Source organism: Dermacentor andersoni, chromosome 3, assembly GCF_023375885.2.
Source record: "Dermacentor andersoni chromosome 3, qqDerAnde1_hic_scaffold, whole genome shotgun sequence".
NCBI lineage: Eukaryota > Metazoa > Arthropoda > Arachnida > Ixodida > Ixodidae > Dermacentor > Dermacentor andersoni.
In genome coordinates, this window is record NC_092816.1 from 78,207,839 (window position 1) to 78,231,405 (window position 23,567).

Sequence of the window (23,567 nt, forward strand, 5' to 3'; positions counted from 1 at the left end):
CCAAATTTGTTTATCATATAGGGTGTCCCTACTAGTGTGAGCCAAGCTGTTCGACGGAAAAGAATTGTTTAGAAGACACGCTGCAAGACACGATTTGAAGACGTACGGCTTTGGGTCGCCAAACATCTGGAGATTGAACCCCGTAGATCTCATAAATCTTTCTGCACTGTGTTCTTCGATTTTTGCTTTTTTTTTCGTTGAACAGCCTGGATAACGTTAGCTGGGGCACACGGTATAGAACTTTCACACATACTACTAATGGAGCATATATTACTAGAATGCCCCGCGTACCGCGACGAGGGACAGTTTTTTTAGCAACAAATGGACATGATTTGCCACGATCCTTTAAGATTACCCAGCATCCTAGCTCCAAAGTCCGACCCTTCAAAACAGCGGCGGGTTTTGGATTTATTGTTCAAATACCTGTCAGAACTTGGCATAATAGGAAAGCTTTAAAGATTCTACATTTCATATACAAAAGTTCAAATTTACCCGCCATGTCACCTGTAACTATGAGTATCAAGTCCACTTGCATATTTCGTATTTATTTTTGTTCTCTTTTTCTTCCACTCTCGTCTGAAATATTTTAATTCCATTCCCCATCCCTATACAGAGTAGCAAGCCAGCGGTTGTATACGCGCCGGCAAAATTCTGTTTTTCTACTAAAGAATCTCTCTATCTCTCTCTCAAACATACCACTAATTTGTGAATACGACTTATGCAAAGCCCGCGTAAACGCTATCAATTTCACGCGCGTGTTAAATTCATATATCAAATTTGTCCGGTTCACGTGCTCTAACAGATGCACTTTACAATGTCTGTTTTCACTGCGTAGTTACGGATCTGGAAACTCTGGGCTTCGATCAATATTTGTCTTAACAACTTACGGCAATCCTGTATAGTATGAGGTCCTACATCAAAATACTGCTGCCTGTAGTTCTGATAATTCAACTCTTTCTCTCGAATGCACGAGATCTAATTCAAATCGGTCTGGCGGTTGTCTCATGAAAGCGTGCATGTGCTTCACGTCGGAGTTGTCCCCGAGCTACAGCTCGGCTGACAAAGAACATGAAGAAGAAAAGAAGACCAAGAGTAAAAAGAAAATACACTTTATTGAAATACGAGTACGAAAAGTAAAAATGCAAAATACAAAAACATACATTACAGTGTTTACACAAGGACAGGCAAAAATATCAACGCAGCTGTGAACAGTCTTAGTATAATACAGTAAAACTATAAGCGTTGAAGTACATCGCGTGATACGGTCCCGCTCGCGAGCCGCGATTACAAGGGCGTCGAAGGTCGAAGTTCACGGCGCCAAACGTCAAAATTTCCGAAAGCCCGGACGCCGTGGCAATGGTTACGGGTTTCCAGACATTTCCAGCACAGACGTACAGCGTACGCCACACCAGAAACATTTTCACTTGCCGACGTAGCATCTGTACCGTACGGAACGGCCACGAGTTCCGGGTAGGTATACTTGTCAACACAATCAATATAGGACTACAATCGACGTCTTCACGACTTGGGGCCTCCCGCGGCACATAGTCCACACGCGGTAACTTTCATAAACGGTGCCCATGTTCACTTATATTTACAGATAACCGGTATGAATATTTTGGATAGGTGTGAGAGAAGCATCCATCTTGCCAAAATTTGCAGGGGCAACTTGCACTTAACGGCGTCCCCAGGGGGGTCGTGTTACAAGCGGCGTAACGCACTGCGGCCACCACGCAGTTACCGGTGTTTCGCTCGCGCACAATTTTCTCTTCTTGGCGTGTATACGCTTTGGGATTCGCACTATACTTCACGCCTCGCATTACTTAAGATAAACGATCACTATGCGGTCCGTATTACACCGCAGGTACCGGTTTGCACGTACAAATGGGCACCTCTATCAAAGTTGCCGCGTTTAAGGGTAGTTGCTTGGCTACATCGCTATACACCCGCTTGCATGCGGGACGTCACTGGTCAGCGAGGTCCGGATCCTTGCAGTCCTGCTAGCACTGCCGGTTGTTCAGGCAGCGGATGGCCTTGAGCAGGCGTTCTCGGGTGGTGCGGCCCAGCTGTTCCTTGGCGAGCAGGCAGCCCCGGAAGATGCGCCGGCACAGCTGCAGGCTCCCGTGCGCCTGACCCATGCGCGCCGACAGCAAGTACGGCTGCCACGGGGCTTCTCCGTCGTGACGCAGGGACCTGCACGCGGGTCACGACGACGATGAGCGAGTAGTTTACGCGAGACAACCGACTACGGGGGCCGCATTCACAATTGCACGTATTGAGGAACAGAAAGATGTATTGGGAGTTTTTCACGTCCCTCTACAATTTTCTCATTTACACTTTTCATCTAATCATAACAATTGAGAAGTTGATTAGTTGATCAAAACTAATTATCTAATTAGGCGGAATTAAACGAACAGTATCTCTAAGCAACGGCAAACAACAGTCCCTTTGTTCTGTACAGCTACGTGGCATTTGCATATTTTAATCTCTAGCTGGGACACCGTGTATACTATTTGGCATTTACCGGCCGCCTGCGCTAACGATACGGCCGGCATCGACGTTCGCTGCAATTTACTCACGAAAGATTCGAGCGTGAGTGCTTTCTGTGAATACGGGCCTATAGGTAAGGGACCGAAGAAAGCTAAAATTATCACAGTTGTGCGGAATACTTGCTGCATGTAAAGAACAGTAAATGTAAAGTTGCATGTAAAGAATCGAGAACGACGCCAATACGTGACCTTGAATCACACACGGAACGACGTGAGAACGTCTATTTTCAAATGCCATGCCGTATTAGTAGGTAGATTTACTCGCTTCATTGAACGCAGCATACACATGGCACGACAATAAGTATATATATATATATACACTGCGAACGTCTTCTTTACATTTAGGGTTATCGACCCCTCTTCTTTCCTGCTTAATTGGACTCGGCCTGCCATGCACCTTAGGATTGCGAGCTACCCTCAATTTTACTTTGAATCGTTTGCGAGATAAAATGTGCTACGGACACGGGCTCGACGATTGTGCCGTGCAGGAGCTATATATACGGTTGCACTCACAGGATGAACTGGACGGCGAGCTCTCCCTCGCTGCCGTACTCTCCCGGCTTGGCGGCCGCCTCGCAGCTGGCACGCATGACGCACCGGTCGTCGTCCTGGCGCCGCACCAGGTAGAAGCCGCGCGACACCAGGTCCTCGGGGTAGCCCGCCTGGCGCCGCCAGCGACTGGAGTGAGCCGGCCTGAACGGCGTGCCTCGACGAGCGTCCGCGAAAGGGAGCATGCCGTTGTTGAACATGGGCCGGGACCTCATGTTGCCGCCCCTGCAGACAACGAAGGGTCACGGCTTGGTTAAGATTGTAGTTAAAGAAAACAACATATAAAGGGAACTTGTTGCAACATGGGGGCTATATTGTCACGATGAACAGCACACAGGAAAAAGGAAGGAATGGTGCATTGAGTTTTATTAATCGATTATGTTTTACAAGTTTAATAATGCAGATACAATGAATGTTACTACGTGCACCGGTGCCTTAATTTGATAACTGCAGTGTTCTTTATTTTTTTTTTTTACATTGGCAGAAAAAAAATGCGCGTCGGTGCAGTAGAGCCCATAAAGAAGTCCAAGAGCCAGATATTTTAAAAAAAATGTACAATGACCTCCGTATTCAGAAAGGCACCTTTACTCGAAGACCATTGTTGACTTTATCTAGATGACGCCTGACGTGTCCAAGACACTCATTGCGTTTCCTGAGGCGCTTTCACGTCATGCGTTTTAACGCGAAAGCGTTAAGGGCCCCGTGTAGGGAAAAAATCGGTTGTCAGACGTCGCTTCGCGAAAAATCTTTCCCAACCGCAACCACGCAACTAATTGAAGTAAAATGCATGGCAAAATCGTAAAGAACGACTCCAGAAGATAGTTCAATACCGGACCGACCCGTGACGGTGGTCCCCGTACATGCGCTGATTCCGAAGATTGGGCAATGTCGGGCCGCCCCGTGACGAAAGTGCACTTTGCCATTAAGGGGCCCACACACACACAGCTTCGCTGGTCATCTCTCTTCGCAGACTGGAAGAGCACTGAAATATTATTTTTTTCTTTCGTCTAGAAGCTGTCTAATGTAGAGCTCAAGTTCATGAAGCAAAATGCAATCTTGAAGATTTTAGTGTTGCCAAATAGTATTAACGTCGTATCGAGTACTATGATTACATGGTTCCGCCTACAGAATCAAGATAATCTTCAGATAACTTATCTCCATATGGTCAAGGTGACCGCGTCAATCTGCTGAAACAGAGAAATCACGATACGACTGCGATTCGGAAATTAAAAAAAAATGCGACGAACCTAAGGACAGCTTACGAAGTGACGCCTGTAATAACGCACCCGAGTCACAAATAATGGGCAAATCGAGGCTGGTGTACTCACATTGGTGCTCCATAACCAGCGTAGGCCGACTGGTGAAGGTTGGCGTGCGGAACGGCGCCCTGTTGGACGTAGGCGGCTCCGGGGTTGCCGTAGCGGCCACCTCCCCGGGCACCGAACAGGCCGACCATCAACCGCTGAAGTCCCGAGCCCAATGGGTTCCTCTGGCTCCGAACCACGCATGCCGCTTCCATGGCAAGCACGAACAAGAAGGCGATCTTCATGGCGACGACAAACTGCAGGGTGTGCGATAGACCAGTGAAAATCTGCGTGTGCCACTATAGCCCCCCGTTTATTAGTCTACCGTTGTCGAACTTTTTTCGCCTCTTCCTGTTGCTAATGAGTGCTAACGCCACAACGACTTGGCGTTGGGATAGTTGGCGATCTGAAATAAACGTGTTCTTGTTCCCTAGCGAAATGCACAACCCATTCGAGGGATCGGCCATGGATCCGGCGGTGAAAAAAACCTGTTATCCAATTTTTTGAATAAAATAAGTTTAAATAAGATAAGTATCTCAGAAATGGTATTTAAAGCGTCTACTGTTACATATATGAATAACGAACTATCTAAGTATTACGCCAAAAAGAATTAAGTGAGCATAACAAGTATTAAGAATTCTAGCCTGAAATTCTTTGTTTCATGCATTTTCATTGGTATATTTTCGGAATCACGCCGCAGTGAAGAAAGCTGACGTAGGTAAAATGGGGATTGTAGGACCATCGTGGGGCGCTACTGCGAGTGCATCTGCATATTCATTTAGGGCTAGGCCTTTGTGGCCTGGCCTTAAACAAACCAAACGAACGAGACGTAAGTGTCTTGAGAGATGAGAATAGACAGCTTGTAATGAATCTGGTAATTTGCATGTGGTTAATGAAGGCCAGACAGACAATCAGTTTTAAGTTAGTAAAGCTAAGACAATTGCCAATAATTCCGCCTGAAAGATAGGCGTGACGTCAGTAAGCCGAATATAAAAAAAAATACAATTGAACAAGTGATGCTTCACAGACGGAAGCATCACTTGCTATAACGGTCTTTGTATCCAGCTGTGCAAGGTGGTATTTCAAGATACCATTCAGATGTTGATAAAGCAAAGTTTTAGCATTGTTTCGAAATATAACACCAAATTCAGATTTAGCGACTGGAACAGAGGAATTTGGTAAGACCATCTCGCAAAGATCAACATTTAATCGGTCCGATAGTTTTTGTACGAAAACAACTTGAGGGCAACGTGAGCGATACCATTGGTATTTTAAAAAATGAGGCCGGTACGTTATTGAAAACGTATTGTGACCTCCTCTGTGATGACGCATATATCTGTAGTAAAGTTTGTACTGTTAGGATATGAAATCGCGTGAGAAGAGAAGGCAGGCATGCTTCTTGATGTAAGCGACAAAGTTAGGACGCCCAAGACACAAACGTAATGGCTCTCGTTCTAAGAGAACCAAAGGCCAAATTTTGTATGCAGGTCCGCTAGAAAACAAAACGCAACCTAACTTCATTATCGGCCGAACATGCATGGTGCGATATATGACAATGAGGGCATGCCGACGCAATCTTGATCGATTGCTGCTAAGTCTATGCAGCATACCTACTTCGCATGCTCCCTTTGGGCTAATGTGCTCTATATGCGGACTGAAAATAAGCTTTTCGGTGTACATTTACACCCAGATATTTAAGTGAATTGAGCTGTGGGGTACTTTCTTGTCGATAAAGAATCACAATTTGCACGGGAACGCTTTGAGAAAAATTAGGATGGCGTTTTTCCGATAAGATAGGTTAATGACATCAAGCCACAATTCTAGGCGGCTCATATAGTAGTGTACAGTTTGACAGAAAGCATGTAAATCTACCGATGCAGCAAAAAATGTTATCCCGTCGGCGTATACATGTACATCCTGTTGCAAAGGTACAGTACTAAGTTAAACATTAAGCAGCAATGGCGATAATACTGGTCCTTGTGGTAGACCTCTTGACTGTAGTTACTTTAATGAAGACAATCCGCGTTGAGAGCAGAAAAATTCCCTGCCGTTAAAAAAAACCACGCCACAAAATATTTTGGCAGACCAGCATGCTGAAGCGAGTTTGTTAGGCTTACATGTTCTTCACTGTCATACGGCTTAGTGACAGTGATATTCAAAGTGACTAAGGCTGTATATTTTCTCTGACGTCGATATAGTTGAATACGACTTTCTACGTCGGCATGGGCACACCCAATCGAGCACCCACGTCTGAAGCCAATTTGGCATGGACTCAAAATCCTGTATCAGCATATATGCGGTAGTGTAAGATTCTTTCGATGAGTTTTACTAGGTTAGATGTAAGAGATATTGACCTAATGTTATCTAAGACATAACCGGCACCTTGCTTTCTTTAATAGTAGCTTTGCTTTTGCAAGTCTCCATTCCGGAGGAATCCATGAATTTTTAATAGAATTGTTTACCATGTTTAAGTAAGGCGTGCGGCAAAATCTTAAAGTTTGTAGTATTGCCGTAGTAATGCCACCGGGGCCTGACACGGAATTAGGCAGCAGGCTAGTAGATTTTTCAGCTCCGATACTTTAACTTCTTCGAAGTATTCAGCATGAGTAGGTGGCATAGCGCGACAGGGCAAAATTGTCTGCAAACTACATTCTAGACCTTACTAGACCCTCTCCCGCATTCCCCGTGTTTTCCCTGGAATTCTAGACCTTTGTAACTTCTTCGAAGTCTTCAACATAAGTAGGTGGCGTAGCGTGACAGGGCAAAATCGACTTAAAGCGACGTCCTGGACCTTTAGCAACATCTTCCAGTAATTTGGCCAATTTGCAGGGTGTTGGAACTGCAGGGTCGACGTTTATTTGTGCCGGAAGGACCTTTTTATTTCTCAGGAATCGAAAGAGTGCTTTTCTGTTGGCCTTTGAAAGAAAGTCGAAGTGCTTACAATCAAAGTTGTCTTTCGCATTTGCAACTGTTCTCTTAAATGTTGCTGCCTCGAACTTATCGTTCCTCCAATTGCTAGGACACTGGTTATGAAATAGCTTTTGCAACGCTGCTTTTCTTATCCTGTAATCGCGTGAGCACCCTGCGTGCCACCAAGGATTAGAAGACCCACTTCTGCTGGAGTGCACAGTGAATTGAGGCTTTTTACGGATTCTTTTAGAACATAAAATGAATGTATGGCTTTTTCTTCTTCATTATCCCATTGCTGATTATATAAAGCCGTGTGTAAGACCTTTTTTAATGCGCTGATATTAACAAAACTATTGGAGTGCGCAGTAATTTGAATCACTGGGCGTACAAGCTCAAAAAGTATAGGAAGGTTGTCGCTGCTTGTACCTGAGTTCATAGCAGACTATGTGCAAATAAACAAATTAGAGCTAGCGAAAGTGAGATCTAACGTGGAATGTGACTTATTACAAATAAATGTAGGTAATCTTGCGTTAATGCATGATAAATTATAGTTAGCAGCTCAATCCCACAAACAAATAGGAGTTTGGGAAGTCCGGAAAAAATGATTTTTCTTCGGGACATAATTACTCTATGTATAGGACACTAGTAACCAGCATGCCTCCGGGGAAATAAGCATTCTCAGTGGGATACGGCCTGGAATATAAATGTCTATAGCTGCAATTTCACTTTCTGAAGTGATAAGCTGGTAAGCCATTTTAAATGCCCAGAGGTGCAATTTCTTGCAATGCAAGACATTTCTTGCAGTGCAATGATGTTAGAGGAGCGTATGGTACAGAGGTAGTGTAAGTCAATAGCAGTGGAGTATACGGAACGGCCATACCACTATAATATTTTAGCGTACCTATGGTGAAGTTAGACCGGCATCAGAAACTGCTCTGTCTAGGATGCTATCTTACAAGAAGTATATTTTGTTGTAATATTCTTTTCTGGCACTTGTTTTGTCTTCATTTGATTCCTGTTCTGCTTGATACACAGGAGAGGTCTCGCTAGGGCGAATTTTAGGAGGGCCTGGGTACGATGTTTCAGCATCATTCACGTCTGAAGGCACTGGAAATTTATAGGCCACAGTCGGCCTTGCAACCACCTGAAGTAGTTGAACCATTTTGTGGTAACCATTAATGACAATGACTCCGATAGGCTCGCAAATTGTCCTCTGTATACTGCCGAAGCTATGACATCAGAAAGCGATGCGTCTACCAGATATAAGATAGCCGACTTGCTGCACCGGCATACCCGCGAGATCGCTCTGCAATGATAGAACGGCCTTCCCGTCTTGAACATCTATTTTGCTCAATTATTTCTAAACTTGTTATGCAGCGAACGGGCACCACAATCTGATTTCTACTTTCACGAGTTCTGTTCCCAGTTTGGAGTATTGTCCACCAAGCAATCAGGAACGAAAACCATGAGTTGTCGTCATCCGCCCTCAGATTTTGTCACACATGACACCGTTCCTGTTGATCACCGTATGTTCTTCTTCCTAAGTCCTGGTCTTCTGCGCCTTGACTTTACTACTTCAAAGATTCAACCGAGCCCGCCTTTCTTTCAAATTCTATTGGTTTAACAACTTTCTCTCTTGGCAGGGAAATAAAGAAAAAAACTTTCGAGTAAGACTTTTACAGATATAGCGGAATATCTCAACGAGACTAAGACAAGGTTCGCTGGCAACATCTCGCGAATAGCGACATCGCGGTGAGGAATAATCCACACGTCTTGTCGTTGATTGAAAGTGCAGTGCAGAACCACATTCGACATGGATGAAAACCGCGTCACATGGAATTAACAGGATGATAGGCGCGTCTAGCGTGTTCGTCGAATGTTCAGCTAAGTCTGTCTTGCTTGAATTAGGCCTAAGAACCGCACCTTCACAATTTTCACTCCTCGAAAAGCAACGCAATCGACTTTTTACCGGGATATGAGCCTCTATATCCGCGCCGAACTCTTCTGGTGAATTCGTTCACCGTGCAGGATTCTCGGCATGCTTCTGAGAAGGGATAGGTGTAGTGCTGTTTGGCAAAAAAATATGTCGTTGAGCTTTCAGTGACTCTTGAGACCTCGGACACGCTTTTCGCCAGCGCTAGGTGCGTGTCACAATAAAAAAGGAAAGAAAGCTGTGAATTGCGTCGCTGTCTTTTCAACTTCGCATGAAAGAGTAGTAGCGTGCAGTGGCTCTTAAGCGCTTAGCAAGACCTGCTTACAGAACTCAGTCAGTGTACTCACGGTGCGAACATGTCAGAGTTTGTAGGCAGCAAGTATCACAGCATGTGAACAGCGGTCAGCTTACATGGACGGTGGGCGTCTAGCTCGCGAATAATGACACCGCAGACGGAAGCGTGAACGCGCAAACTCTCGGCCGCAACTACCAACATTATTTGCAACGAGCTCATCCTTCCTTCTCTTTATCAAAAGTGAAGCACAGTTGTAATTTCTCCACTCCACTGCCTATGAAGGCAATTCTACGGTAGCTCTGCACAAGAAAACGTAACCGTAGCAACAACTTACCTGGAGTACTTCGAGCCCGACGATGTATCCCGGCGATGCCACGTGGAACGCTATATACTCCAAGTCAGGCTACTCCACCGCGCAGTGCAAATCGACTGACTGGGGAAAACACAGTGCCGTCCCCGTAAATAAAGAAGGCGAAGCTCCGCCCTCAGAAAAAGATCACAGAGGACCACCGCTGAATGGTTGGGAGCGCCGTGGCTGCACAGGTGGCGTGACGATCACGTGGTCAGAAGTCGTACGATGTGAACTATGCCCACCTGTCTTGTGCGCTCTGTAGCGTGGGCCATTGTGGAGTCTATGGACTCAAAAGAAGAGGCGAGGGCGCCGATGTTGGTTGCTGCCCGTCGGTCGAGACACGTGACTAGAAAGCAGTCGACGTCAGCAGTGCCCCACCTTATCCCCTCCCCACCTTTTCCCCTGGCTTTCTGCAGTTTCCAAGAATGTTGCTTTGTATAGCAGTTGCAAAAGAAAGGATAAAAAAAAAAAGTTCTGTCGGGGGAAGAGCGCGGGGTACCAGTGATAAGCTCGAGTTCCAAGTCCATTACTTGGCCCCTGCTTCCGCAGGCAGCGAGTACGATCCCTTAGCACGAAGGGGGGCGACCGGACAGTGGTTGATAAGGCATACTGGCCGCCACGTCTTTCCTATTTCTTCTTTCTTGTCACATTCCTTCGTCCCTGCGCATTACTTCCTCTCTTCCTTTCTGCCCCGGAATCAGCCGCGCTGTGAAAAAAAGAAAAATGGACGTGTCACCTGGAGGCAGCTATAGATGACTCCCACCTTAACTTAGCTGTGACCATGCGGCAAATGCAAATTGTTTTCTATGCTAACACGAAATATCGTTAGTTAAAATAAAAAGCGCCGATACCTTGCGGTGTGGTCGTTGTTAGTATTGCGATATTGTCGTTTCTGACGTAAAGCTCCTACGATGTGGCCGTGAATATCTATATCAGTGCTGTGGAATGCACGAGGTCGCGTGTTTCTTTTGTTCTTCTTTCTCTTCACGCGGTTTAACAAACGAGGAGCTGTAGAAACGCCTTCACTTTGCAGGTCTGTCCTACATTGAGTTCTATCACTGGATGATTTTCACGCGTCTGGGCCTATTCTCCGAAAACCTGATAAATTTCTTCTTGACAGTCTTGTGTAAAAGCGTCGATGGGTGAAAAAAGTCATGGCGCAGGCTTCACAATCTCTTTTATCATTACTGAGTTTTTTTTTATGTCTCAGCAAAGCATCTGGATTACAAAGAGCACTCGTGTTTATAAGTTCAGAATTGCGTTCTGGCCCCTCACCAAGCAGCGCGAAAGGGACCTTTAATTATTACTGCGTTGACTGAAGCACAAACTGGACAAAAAATGGATCAAATGGTTGTTCGTAGGCTAGCTGCACTCTATTCTCATCGGAGAAAACTCCAAACGTGGGAGTACTGGCAAACATGGGCTGGGAGTCCTTCGAAGAACGGAAGGCACTCAGCAAAATTTATTTCAGGAAACGTCTGCGCAATATGAAGGAAACTAAACGGGCGGCTATAAGGTTTTTTGGTACTTACGTAGTAATAAACGTGAATTAACAGCGGAGTAAGAAGAACCACGGAACAAAGCAGTAAATACTACATTTACGGCGCGAACCGTCCACGTGTTACCGTTGGTGGTTATACTTTCCGCCAAATTAGCTGTCTTTCGGGGCCGTTTGCAGCCTAATATATGAAGCTGGCTCTGTAGCTAGTTCCTGGCGTCATAGCAATTTTTTTCTGCCCACGGGAAAACATGAAGTGCCTAAGACATACAGTTCCATAGGCGCTATAATATACAGCTGCGTCAATTATAAGCACACAATTAATCTATGTTGTCGTATGTCGCGTTCCCGCGATATGACGCATTGTCACTTCCGTACAATCACTCACATATTCGACTTCGCGTATATACTATCGATATGGCACCACGTGGCTCGTATGCCGAGCCACGAGGACTGCCTGCTCCTTCGCAGCTAAAGGCACATGGATTATGTTGGGGCATTTAGATGACTCGACATAACGTAGCTAAAAGTACTATTATGAAACGACAGGGCAATAAATAATGACTAAAAGTTCGACTTCGTCACTATCAACTGTATTGTTGAGGCTCAGCGCACACGTGGTTACCGAGAGACAGCAGGCGATAAGGTGCGTACAAGCTAACGAACATGGCAACGGGTTTCTTTTTTCTTTCTTTCTTTCTTTAGCTCTAGCTATATCTGGGAGGTGTACTCAGCGAGAAACTCGTCAGTCTTGGTGTTGAAGATCAAAGTTCAGCTTCCATTTTCTGAATCTAATGCGAGCTAATATCACCGGCACGCGCCGTTGGTCGCGACTCGCCGAATGTGCCCCGAGAACTGTCTGTTCATTGGAAATGCCTAATGCGAGCGCGTTTATACCCCAGTGTTCTTTTTCAGCCAAGGCTTAGCTTAAATACAACGTGAAGCCGGACAGCTAAGGGCGATTCCTATAAATTTGGGCTGCGGTTTCAAGCAGCAAGACGCAAACTATAGTGCACTGCAACACGGCACTCTGGCGGGTGGCACAACAGTAAAAGTTTATGAATGAATATATATATATATATATATATATATATATATATATATATATATATATATATATATGGCTATACTTCGTCACGCATTACGGAAGAAAGGTCAAAACTATTCAAGCTGCAATTACTGCATCTTGCTGCATCTCGGAAGCAGCAAGCACTTCGTTCTGATGAGAAAATTGTCTTAAGTTTATTAAGGAATCCACAAGGACGTGAATTTATCTTCTTTTTCTACTGACCAGGTCCGTTCAAACTGACATTCTTTTTCGTGTGCACGCTAATTCACAGCGACTGTTGCGCATTAGTAAAGCCATACAGTGTCTTGTAATTACTAGTACTCACGAGTTTTACTAAATAGATCTTGATACAAAAGATTTCCAATAAATATTATATCTCACTGGCGTATTTTGCTGGCGGCGCCACCTGTGCAAAAAAAAAAAAAACCACATGTTGAGCTGTTTCACGTCATTTCCAACATTTGTCAGATGTTGCGCCACAAAACATTACAAAGTGGGCAAAAACGCGGTTAGATTCTTCCTCGAGATTTGAGTGTTTGGCTGAGTCTAGTCGCTGCGCCTACCCCACATTCCTTCAAGCACACAAGTTTGCAACAAGGCCTTCAATGTAGTTCTAAAGCATCTCATTCAATTGTGGCTGCTGAGAGAAAAAAAAAATATGCAGATTCCACGCAGTGTGTGAATCGATGTAAACCAAGCTTTCTGTGCTGTTGGCTTTGATTGAGGATATTTAGCGCTGATGCGATGGCGAATCTAATTTCTTCAGCGTTCAGTCCAACACGAGAGTGGTGAATTGACGTTACTTTCTGGGCACCACTGCTGTTTGTCTGCTAGCACACAGAACACACAGGGAGAGGTGTTTGCTTGAGACGTTGTTGTACGCCATATTTCCGGTACCATAACCATACCATAACCTCTGAGAGGGTTGACACATCGCATCGTGGTAGCAGTATCAAACTTTAGTTGAATTATGGGGCCGTACATGCCAAACCCATAATCGGATCATGAGGCACGCTGTAGTGGATTTTCCGTAATAATTTTGACGCCATGGTGTTCTCTTAACGTCTAAGTACATGAACCCTAAATCTAAGTACATGAGCGTTTTTTATTTCGCCGCCATCGAAATGAGGCTGCTCCGACCGGGTTAACATCCGCGACTTCTAGTAATGAGATGGCCACAAAGCTACCACCGGGGCAGGAAGTGTTGATTTCACATGCGACCGCTTCCGTAATGTCGCCTAGGCCCTGTATACGCTTTAATTATTACCGCTCGGCTAGAACCTGCACGCCCTGCATAAGTTGTCCGCTTTACATATTTGCGGGGTGTATATTTTTTAGAAATGGTAGGAACATACCGTACCGTACCTTGAACCCAAATTCATCCCGTTTCCCCTTAACCGCTGTAGTGTCTAGTAGTAGCGTTTCCTTGCCATCTCACTTCACCTTTTCTTTATTTCCCCCTCCCCCCCTTGTATGGGAACTGCGAGCGAAGAGTGGCAAGGCTGTTATTCCCTCGTTTCGCATCGGCGTCGTTCTACGCATTCCCTCCCCTCCCCCCGCTCCTCGGAAAACTTTGTCTAGCTTCCCCGTGGGCTTGCACGTTGGTATAAAGGTAAGCCCTGCAGGTTCTGCAAAGCTTTCACATTAGGCTCTTGACATGTGGAATGGTCCGTGACCCCCTCAGGTCACGGATCCTTACAGCTGTGAAGAGGCTAATTTAGCGACGCCCAGGGAGCTCCGTAGGGTATCGTGCATATTCGACGCGGTGCAAAAGCCAAACGAGTTTCTCGCGTCTCTCATCTCGAGGGTACTATGATTACTCCAAAAAGAAAGTTGGCAACGTGGGGGTGCAAGCATTATGCGAGTGCGATGAATACGCGCGTAAATACGATACATATTCGAGCGAGAATACCGCGTACTGGAAATCACGTGTTTCAAAATTTACTGCGCGTCGGAATGTACTCGACATTCGGTTTGTTGCGCTCAGTTTGGAGTGCTACAGGTCACGCAGCCATCGCACCTTTCACTGCAGTCGGTCAAAAAAGGCTCGCTCATTGTTTGCTGCTAATCCTATCGTTCAACCGGCATCTCGCGGAATAGGGCAAACACTGCTCTGCCAAACACATAGCAACTCATCACGTGGGAAAAGGAAGTTTCGAGGTATCGTTGTACCAGCCTGGAAATTAGGAGGAGCCGCGAGACAACTTCTTTGTGGACTTCAAAAACGCTCCCACAGTCACCTGTTAGCAAAAGTGGACTTCCAGGAAAATTCTGGCCCCCAACTTCATCTGCAATTCTGGGCACAATGGCACAATAGCCTAACCTGCTGGCTAAGGGGCATGCAGTCATGATGTACTCTGCACGGCTTCCCTGCGAACTTCCACGTTCGTAGAAAGGCAAGCGCAGCAATTTCTTAAAAGCTGCAGCAGAACTGATAGTTGGGCGAGTTGGTGCGAATTCATAGTAAAATATTTTTGCGCGCACAATTGACAAGGACACAGTGAAGGGGGACACACGAGCGCTTACTCACGACTATGTTATTTTCGGAAAGACATGGAACATATAGACCGTTTTTTCGTAGGCGCCGCCATATTGTGAACGCAGTGGCGCCGCCTATGAGCAGCGCCATACTGGCTTGGGTGAAAGCGGTCTTTTGCATGGCAGGTATACGCTTGGTGGTAGGTTCTGGCGTTTGTTTTCGCGGTCGTGCGGTCTGTTTAGTATGACGTGCGTCTTCTACGTGGTAAACGGTTCAGTGAGACGTGCTGGAGTGGTTTAAGGCGTCATGGCCGGAATTTCTGCTGGCGTTGAGGTGTAGAGAACACGCAGCGCGATGTGTGCTCGCATATTTGAGCCTACAATCAGCCTCGGAGATCAATTGTGTATTTCTAAATGTTTCAATCACTAATGTGACCTTATTGCAGTATTATCCTCTATTTCTAAGCTGCGGTGTAGGGGCCTTAAAACATACGCGACGATCGTAACAGAATGGGTACTGTTCTGCTACGAAAGGAGCTGTGCTGTTTGACAAGCGTTCAAACTATTCACTGCAGGTTACATTGCGTGACTACTTGGTTGGATGGGTGAGGTTTCCACCCATGAATAAAATAGTTTTGGCTAGTAATAGCAGCATACCTTACAGTCTGAATTAAGCTTGTCCAACAAAGCGACCGTTTACGAACTGCGCGAGCGTCCTAAGCAGTAGTAGGTGCTGGATTACAGATATCTCTGTTCTATATAGCGCATGGTCCAAGCATACGGCATCAGCTGGTATATATTTACAAACGTTGTGCGGCGTTAGCCCGTTTTCTCGTGCTTTTTAGAGAAAGAGGATGATAACCGAATTTTTGTTTTTCGGTTTTGTTCGTTCAGTTCTCTACGACGCCCTCACACGTATTACGGAAATCTTGCGCTCATGGAAATTTTGCGCTGAAAAATAGCCATCGCATTCTTTTTATGCGAACCGTCTCATATATTATGGCTGTATACAGGCCAAAAAGGCAATGCCAAAGCACACAGCTTCTATGTGTATCGTGCTGGCTCACCAACCGCAGTGGTCGCTGTGTTGAGAAGCGCCATGGGCCTCATGCAGCAAGGCTAGCGTAGACATATGGTAATTTCAAGCATACTAGACTTGAAATGCGTGAGAACGATGCCAGTGTATCACAAATATTTGATAGCGCCTGCCGCTCAGATGTTTCGTGGTTGCCTTAGGTTGGCCGTGCACGAGCATGCGCTCTTATGTTTTACTGCCTACGCCAATCGATCAGACAGTGAGCTGATTTACCATTTAATGTTGGTAATACAGAGACGCCGGTTTTCTTTGTTGAATTAAAATCGATATAAGCAAAATAGTAAACAACACATACACGCACCGCGACTGATAATGATCGTACACCACGGCTGATTATGCGTGTCACATTTTTGCGCCCCCAAGACATATTTCTGCCTACAGCAGTTACCGATGCACCGAAAGGCTTCCCTGACGACCTTATATCAACGAACATGGCGTAAATTTCACAAAGTAAGATCTAAAACACCTCGAAATCGTTCCTCAGCACGCGACAGCAATACTTTCAAGCAGCGCCGCGCCGGATCGCCCAAGCCAGAGAGGAGGAAAGGCTCTCCGCGCGCCCTTTCCTCCTCGCCCGATAAAACGGTCTATATACCCCAGCTATCAGCGCTGAGCATGTGCAACAAGAGTGGTCAATAAAACAGAAACAGATTAAAAACAGATTAAGAAGGTTCAACCAGTATTTAAAAAAGCGAATTCATTTTCAGTGATTACAACCGATGGTTGGCTTATGCATCTTTCAGCGCACTTTTTGATATGAAATGCTTCTGTAATTTCACGTGTTAGTTTATCTTTATCTGAAAACAAAATGTCAGTGTTAAAAAATACCGGATCACAATGACATAGATTGCAGTGGTTCGACAACTGCGAATGATTTTCTTTACCAAGAGAACGTTCATGTTCTTTTAGACGGGTGTTTATGCACCGACCGGTTTGTCCTATGTACATGTTGCCACAGGTCAATGGAAGCCGGTACACAACACCTATTCTGCATTTTGTGAATTTTTGATCGTCTTTTAGACCGCAGCTGCATTTTTTTACCCTACTGTCTAATTTATTGGAAATAGCTTGGCACAGTTTTTGCACCTTGTTAGGAGCACTGAAAACCACTTCAACGCCATACCGGCTGGCAACATTCTTTAGCCCATGGGAAAAATAATGCGCGTAAGGTAGAACTGCAAGGCGTTTTTTGTTCGTGCTAAGCCTGTTCCTTGAATCTGTGGGTTGTACACCCTTTACCATTTTTATTACCTTTTCGGCCACTCCGACGATAATGTGTTCCGGGAATCCCACCGAAGCTAGTCTTGTTACCTGATTAGCAAAAATGTGCCAGGGGGAGTTTCTAATCATGCCCTGCATTTACCTCAATTTCGGGATTATGAAGGCTCTGTTGGCGATAATATTGACGCTTTAGAGGTTCTCGAGCACTAATCTATCGCTTTAGGATGACTTAATATTTGCCTTCAGTGTCCCTTTAAGTACGCACGATGTAAAGGAATTTTTGCACCACAATGATGCGCATTCTCGTCCTTGATTTCACGCTTGTCATATTTTTTTTCTTCTTTTGGTTGGTGTAAAAAAAGTAAACTAATTATATATATATATATATATATATATATATATATATATATATATATGAGTGTGCGTGTGTGTATGTTCTTTCGGTGGGGGGGGGGGGGGTAGGAGGGGAGGGGGTTGTGCTTATCGCAGAAGCTGCAGAACGTTTCGTCTGCTTGCTGTTTGATTGGGATTGCAAATACACGGACGCTGGAGCTCGCTCGATAGCGCATACACGCGGCATACGCGTGCGGCGTTAGGGCGAGTGTCTCCAGAGACGCGGAGTGTGTTTAGATGCAAAAACGACAGATTGAAGGGGGTGCACCATCAACGGCTTTGGTGGCGGAGCAGAGGCTGGCCAGTGCATGATGCGTGTACACACAATTTTAGCACACTGGTGGTCTTGATAAGCTAATGTGTCACTGGTCCAATGAAATCGGGCAGTAAACGTCGAGAACATTGTGTAATATTTCACTGGGCGATGACTAGCGCCAACGACTTCCCGTCGAACGGAGGGTGCGGGTAGTTTTCTGTAAGCTTCCACCTATAGTGGACGTGTCAATTTCGCTTGCTGCTGAAGTTCTGATTGGCTAGTACGCGTCAAAAGGAGACAGGCGCCTTCAGCCAATGAGAACTTTAGCAGCAGACGAAATGGACATGTGCACTAGGTGGACACTTTCAAACTAGCCCCCCCCCCCCCCCCCTTCCATACCGTGCGACGCGTGCAACGTCACTGTGGCGGCGCTCCACATGAAACCAGCGTGGTGAGACGCCTGGTATAGCTGCCAGGGCGGTGTTCCTTCTGCCCAGCAGGAGTTACCTTGCGCGCTGCGTCGCGTCAGCACGCCGCTCCCGCATATATAGACCGTTCGGGTAGTTCGAGTGCGACGCTCAACATCAGGTGGCCGCGTTTACATGAATGCGACAACAGGCGCATCGCATCACATCAACTTTCTAGCGCATCGCATCCATGTAAAACGGGCCTAATGCGCTTGGAAATAGCGCGTCACATTAATGCGCCAGACCGAGGTGGATTGACACGAGTAAGTCGACTTTCGCAATGCATGTAAACGCGATCGCATCGCATTAGGAATTCTGGGAAATTGAATGTGCTGCTGATCTGCTGCGCTCGCCGAGCTGCAGCGGGACGCCGGAAGCGTCTGATGCGCTGCTCTGCCTTTCGATGTGCGACACCGCGCGCGCCACCATCGCACCAAGGGTAATGCGCTACATGTAAACGCTGGCGCATCGCATCACTCGTGATGCACTATAGGAAAGGTGATGCGCTACTGGCGCATTCTGTCGCATTCATGTAAACGCGGCTAATGCTCACCCTTCGGGTGAAACTACCAATTCTGTTTAAATGAAGCATTTCCTTGCCCAATGAGAGCCAAGGTCAAACGCGAGGCCACACATGGTTGCAGAGTTTGTACTTTAAAAAGCACTTCACCGAAGGCGAATTTGGTGCGGCGTGCATGCACATAGCGCCTGCGAGCGGCTCTGGTTCCGAGTGAAACTCGTCAGTGTGTCGCCGCCCCGCGCATGTTGCGACCATCGGGCGAGCGTTTTCCCGGGAGGACGTGAGTTCGTTTAGGGCTGCGCTTCGCGTGCAGGGTAAAGATGCTTCGATTTGACAAAGATAATTAGCGACGATGGTTTCTGCCATAATATTTAGTACTAATTGTTCAAGCACGTTTGGGAAGAGAGTTTCATTGCCGGAAACTTTCCCATCACCTCGTGCTATTGTCCTACGGTCACCATTGCACACTTTGTTGTCTGCGGACAAGCCGCCCATATATATAGTAATCAAACGTTTCCAATTTAATTCCCTTAGAAAGAGTCAGTCCGGCTTTCAAGTAATCTTACCGCATTCATTTTGTGTCATTAATCTGTTGCCTACAGCGCTGCGTTTCAATGCAGGGTCAACTGAGACGACATTGCAAAGAAACGCGACTTTTTGGTTTTTGGTTGCAAAATGCCTTTCGCACGCATGTGCAGTAGCAGCTTTGCAAGTGGTGAGATTGTGCTCGTGCACGCGCAGGCGTCTGCGCCAGCACGCGACTGAGTATGAAAAAGAGTCTCCCTTCACACGATGAACGTCGCCGATAATGAGTTTATGGTATGGTACGGAGAACTTTATTGGGTCCTGAAGGTCAACCCTACGTTGACGCGGGCCGCGCCCACGTTGGGACTGTCTTTAGCATTAAATAAATAGATCGGCACAACGCATTGCCGCTGTCGAAACGAGTTACGTATGACGCGTGGGCTGCAGCGGGACTCCTCTTTCGCGATTCAATGATGATGATTTATTGACACCCCTTTAAAACGGGGCGGTGACAAATAGTCACCCAGCCTGCTTGACTTAATCAGGTATGCTATACGTGATTTTCATTCTAGCATTTCTCTATACATATCCTTAATCTTTTTAATCTTCCTCAAGATCTCTCTGTACACCTTCCCTAAGAACACTCGGCAGCATCCACGATTGTTACAGGGGACTGCTTTGCCGCCCTCGTGACCTGGGTCTGCCGCCGCTGGCGACGTGCGTTTCCCAGCCGGCATTAGGCGTATGTCGGAGAGCTGTATAGGGCGGGTGCAGGATGCCGATTGAAGTGCAGCCTTTATGCGGCTTCGGAATCCCGAGATCGGAATGGCTCCCCGCTACTCAGCTCTGGTTTTAAAGCGAAGCTTTCTTTGCCCCTTCCTTCGACTTTCCCATTGCTGCTGCTGCTCTGGGCTCCTGTCGCGCGCACCGCGTCGAGGGGAAGGGGTGGGTGGGTTCAGAGCGTGTATATATATTACAGGCACGAGTAAGAGAGGAAAGGCGACGGGAGAAACTCGTTTTCACCCCGCCGCGTCGAATGTGCACAATGCCCTCTGGAGCTCCCTGGCCGTCGCCACATTAGCCGCTTGACAGCTGTAATTATCCGTGACTCCCCTCAGAAGCACTGCAGAAACTCCAGCGCTTCCCTTTCTACTAACGTGCGAGGTCAGAGAGGACATAGATAGAACTGTAGAGGAGAAGATGGGGAGGTAAGAGAAGATAATAAAGACCACCATGCATTCGTTCATTGTGAACGAGGCACCTGTATTGGCCGCCGAAACGTCAATCTCTGTTTTGAATTTTTTCAGTTGGCGAGTGTACGTTTATTCAGCCATGTTCTTTCCTCGCCAGACAAGTTTTCGTCAAACCCTAGACTTCATGGAAGAGAAGAGGCAGTTGCCAAACAAGAGAGAGAGGAGGAGGCGACGTGAGAAGGCAAGGAAACCCCACGACTATATGACAGCGGTTGCTGAAAACAGGCTAAGCGTTGATGCTATTTCAGAAATTTAACGCCATGCAAATATGTCAAGTGGGCAACTTACGCAGGGCGTGCATATGCAGAGCCGCATTAATTAAAGCCAACCGCAGGGTCCAAACGACACTACGGAAGCGGTCGACCGCCAAATCAACACTTCTGTACCCGCCGCGTTAGCTTTGCGGCTATGGCGTTGCTAGAGGTCGTTGATTTAATCCCGATCGCGGCAGCTGCATTTCGATGGGAGCGAAATAGAAAACGCACGCGCACGTAGATTTACGGACACGTTAAAGAACATCCCGATCTAAAAATTAATCCGGAGTCCGCACCTATACGACTTGCCTTATAGTCCGAGTGTGGTTTTGACACGTACAGCCGCATAATCCAATTCAAGTTTAATACTTCTGTCACGATGCGATGTGCCAAGCGAGGAAATGACAACGCTCAACACTCTGAGAGGTTATAAAATATGGCACACAACAACGCCTCAAGCAAACACCTCTCCCTGTGTGTTCTGTGTACTACGCAGACAAAGAGCAGTGGTGCACGCAAGGTAACGTTTAACATCAACTCACCACTCTCGTGTTAGCCTAAACGTTGAAGAAATTAAGCTTTAGCCGTCAACATCACCGCTAATTATCGTCAATCAAAGCATCCAGCACAGAAAGCTTCGCTTACATCGAATCCCATAGTGCGTGGGATCTGCATATTTTTGTTTCTTTTCTCTCTCACAGCGTAACCGTTACACGTCCAAAGTGTCTTGTTACGCGCACCGGACTTGGGGGCGACTTCGTGATTACAGAACCGGTCTCGGCCTGAACGGTAACCGCTTTCTAAAATAATTGGTTCCCGAGGTTAATGACGACCTCGATGGCTTTGGCGCAAACGCACTAAGCGCGCAGTGTACTAAGGAGGACTGACCCAAAATCTGGCGGTGCAGGCACGATTGCAGTATTGGCGCATGGACTTTCAAACCTGAATAAATGAAGCTCAATAAGAGAAACGCGAATTAGTAGACAGACGTTGATGAAATATTTTGTTAGTAGTAATATATCCCGGAAAAATAATGCCTCTGATTTCTTTTAGGCTACAACCTAAAGCGATCTGTCGATCGCTTTCTGCATTCCCCACGCTATCATCGTCATTGCCCATGCTATCATCGTCAGCGGAAGAGAATAACAGAACGTTTTGAGGCAGCAGCAACAACATAATAGAACGGTGCCTCGCGCAACTCGGTCCCCCCCAAACCCTGTGGACAAAGCACCCAACGCAGTTCGACCAACATGGACTCGTCTTCCGTATTCGTAAGTTAATAATCGCCTGACGTACTGCGGCCAACAGAAATTCTGCGGCCCACATCGCGTCGTAGCTGTAGAGTAAGGTACACATAAACAACCGATGCTTCTACAGGGTATACTAAAGAATATGCCGGATGCTCTCTTTAGCCAGATTCGAGCGTTTAGAGAGGAACTATATGTACCTGCTAGAGAAGAGAAGAAAATTAGCTTTATTTGTCTTCAAAAGCACAACATAACACGTTAGCTCTAGATTGATGACCTTCGTTGTTCAGGAAGGGCTTCAAATTAAGATGGGAGTTGTAACTAAGATATGTGAACTGCTTATTGTTACGTGATTTCTATTGCACACCGTCTTCGATGTTCGAGGACATGTGGTACGATATATATGTATATACATATATTTCAATATTGTGTATGATAACGTTGGCCTCATTTTGCCCTTCTTGACATTGCTATGGCGAATGCGCCAATGTCATTTCGCAGTCTAAATAGCACATATTAATTGGCTATGCAGCAATACTTAAACGTACGCAACTAGGTAGTTCTGATACGAAACGTTTGAGAACACTACCATGATTCACGTTATGACTAAGAACAACTTGCTCTTGTTTTTCGTAACATATGGAAAGGTTCATATCGCTTCGTTATCGTCCTTATGACGCCCCAAAACGGGCGTATAGTGGCTCTTTTATCTATTTATCTGTAACTATATTTGTCTTAATTTTCCATTTTCAGTCGGACCCGAAAAAACAGCACGCACTACAGTAAGTACCCCGTGTACGACTTATATCGGGAGTCTCTCTATGGATGTGCCGATGTTGAAGAAAACTGGCGTGATACCTGCGAGGCTACACCCCACAGGCTGTGAAAATACGTTATGACGCGGCTTTAAGCGATGATACGTGGCGATGAAGCTCTCTTATATGCCTCGCCATTTATTTACACAGTTCTTTGTTGACAAGGTCATCCACAGAAGCACAACATACTTCGCTGAATTCTTTTAAGTGTTACGTTGAGAACGTATTCGATCATGGCACAAGAAGAAACCGCAATTCCAGCGAAATTCATTACGTCCACGTCTGTTCATTCTTTTCTGTGTCAGTGTCCCACAATTTCTGCTACTACAATCCTCGTAGAATAAACCAACGAGCTCAGTCAAACACCCTTTTGTCATTACGGAGCTCTCCTCTGCCACCGCGATACTAAGGTCCACAGACGCCACTCGCGCTTGGCTGCGGCATCTGGTGGCGTGTACTATAGAAGCAGCGTGTATCTGCGCCAAAGAAAAAAAAAGAAACAGCTGGTAAGGAGGATTTAACCATATCGTGGCCTCCGAGATCATGCGGCGGGAGCTTTTGTACGCACACCTACACCTTGCGT

The 23,567-nt window shown here is 46.2% G+C and overlaps 1 protein-coding gene across 1 annotated transcript; it reads right to left on the bottom strand.

The window, feature by feature from the left end:
- Positions 1-1,093: 1,093 nt before the first annotated feature.
- LOC126544414 (uncharacterized) lies at positions 1,094-4,835 on the bottom strand. Its single transcript, XM_050191729.3, has 3 exons — positions 4,427-4,835; positions 3,063-3,323; positions 1,094-2,193 (listed from the first exon to the last, which is right to left on the bottom strand). The coding sequence occupies exons 1-3, from the start codon at positions 4,645-4,647 to the stop codon at positions 2,001-2,003; spliced, it is 675 nt and encodes a 224-aa protein (XP_050047686.1). The 5' UTR covers positions 4,648-4,835; the 3' UTR covers positions 1,094-2,000.
- Positions 4,836-23,567: the final 18,732 nt, after the last annotated feature.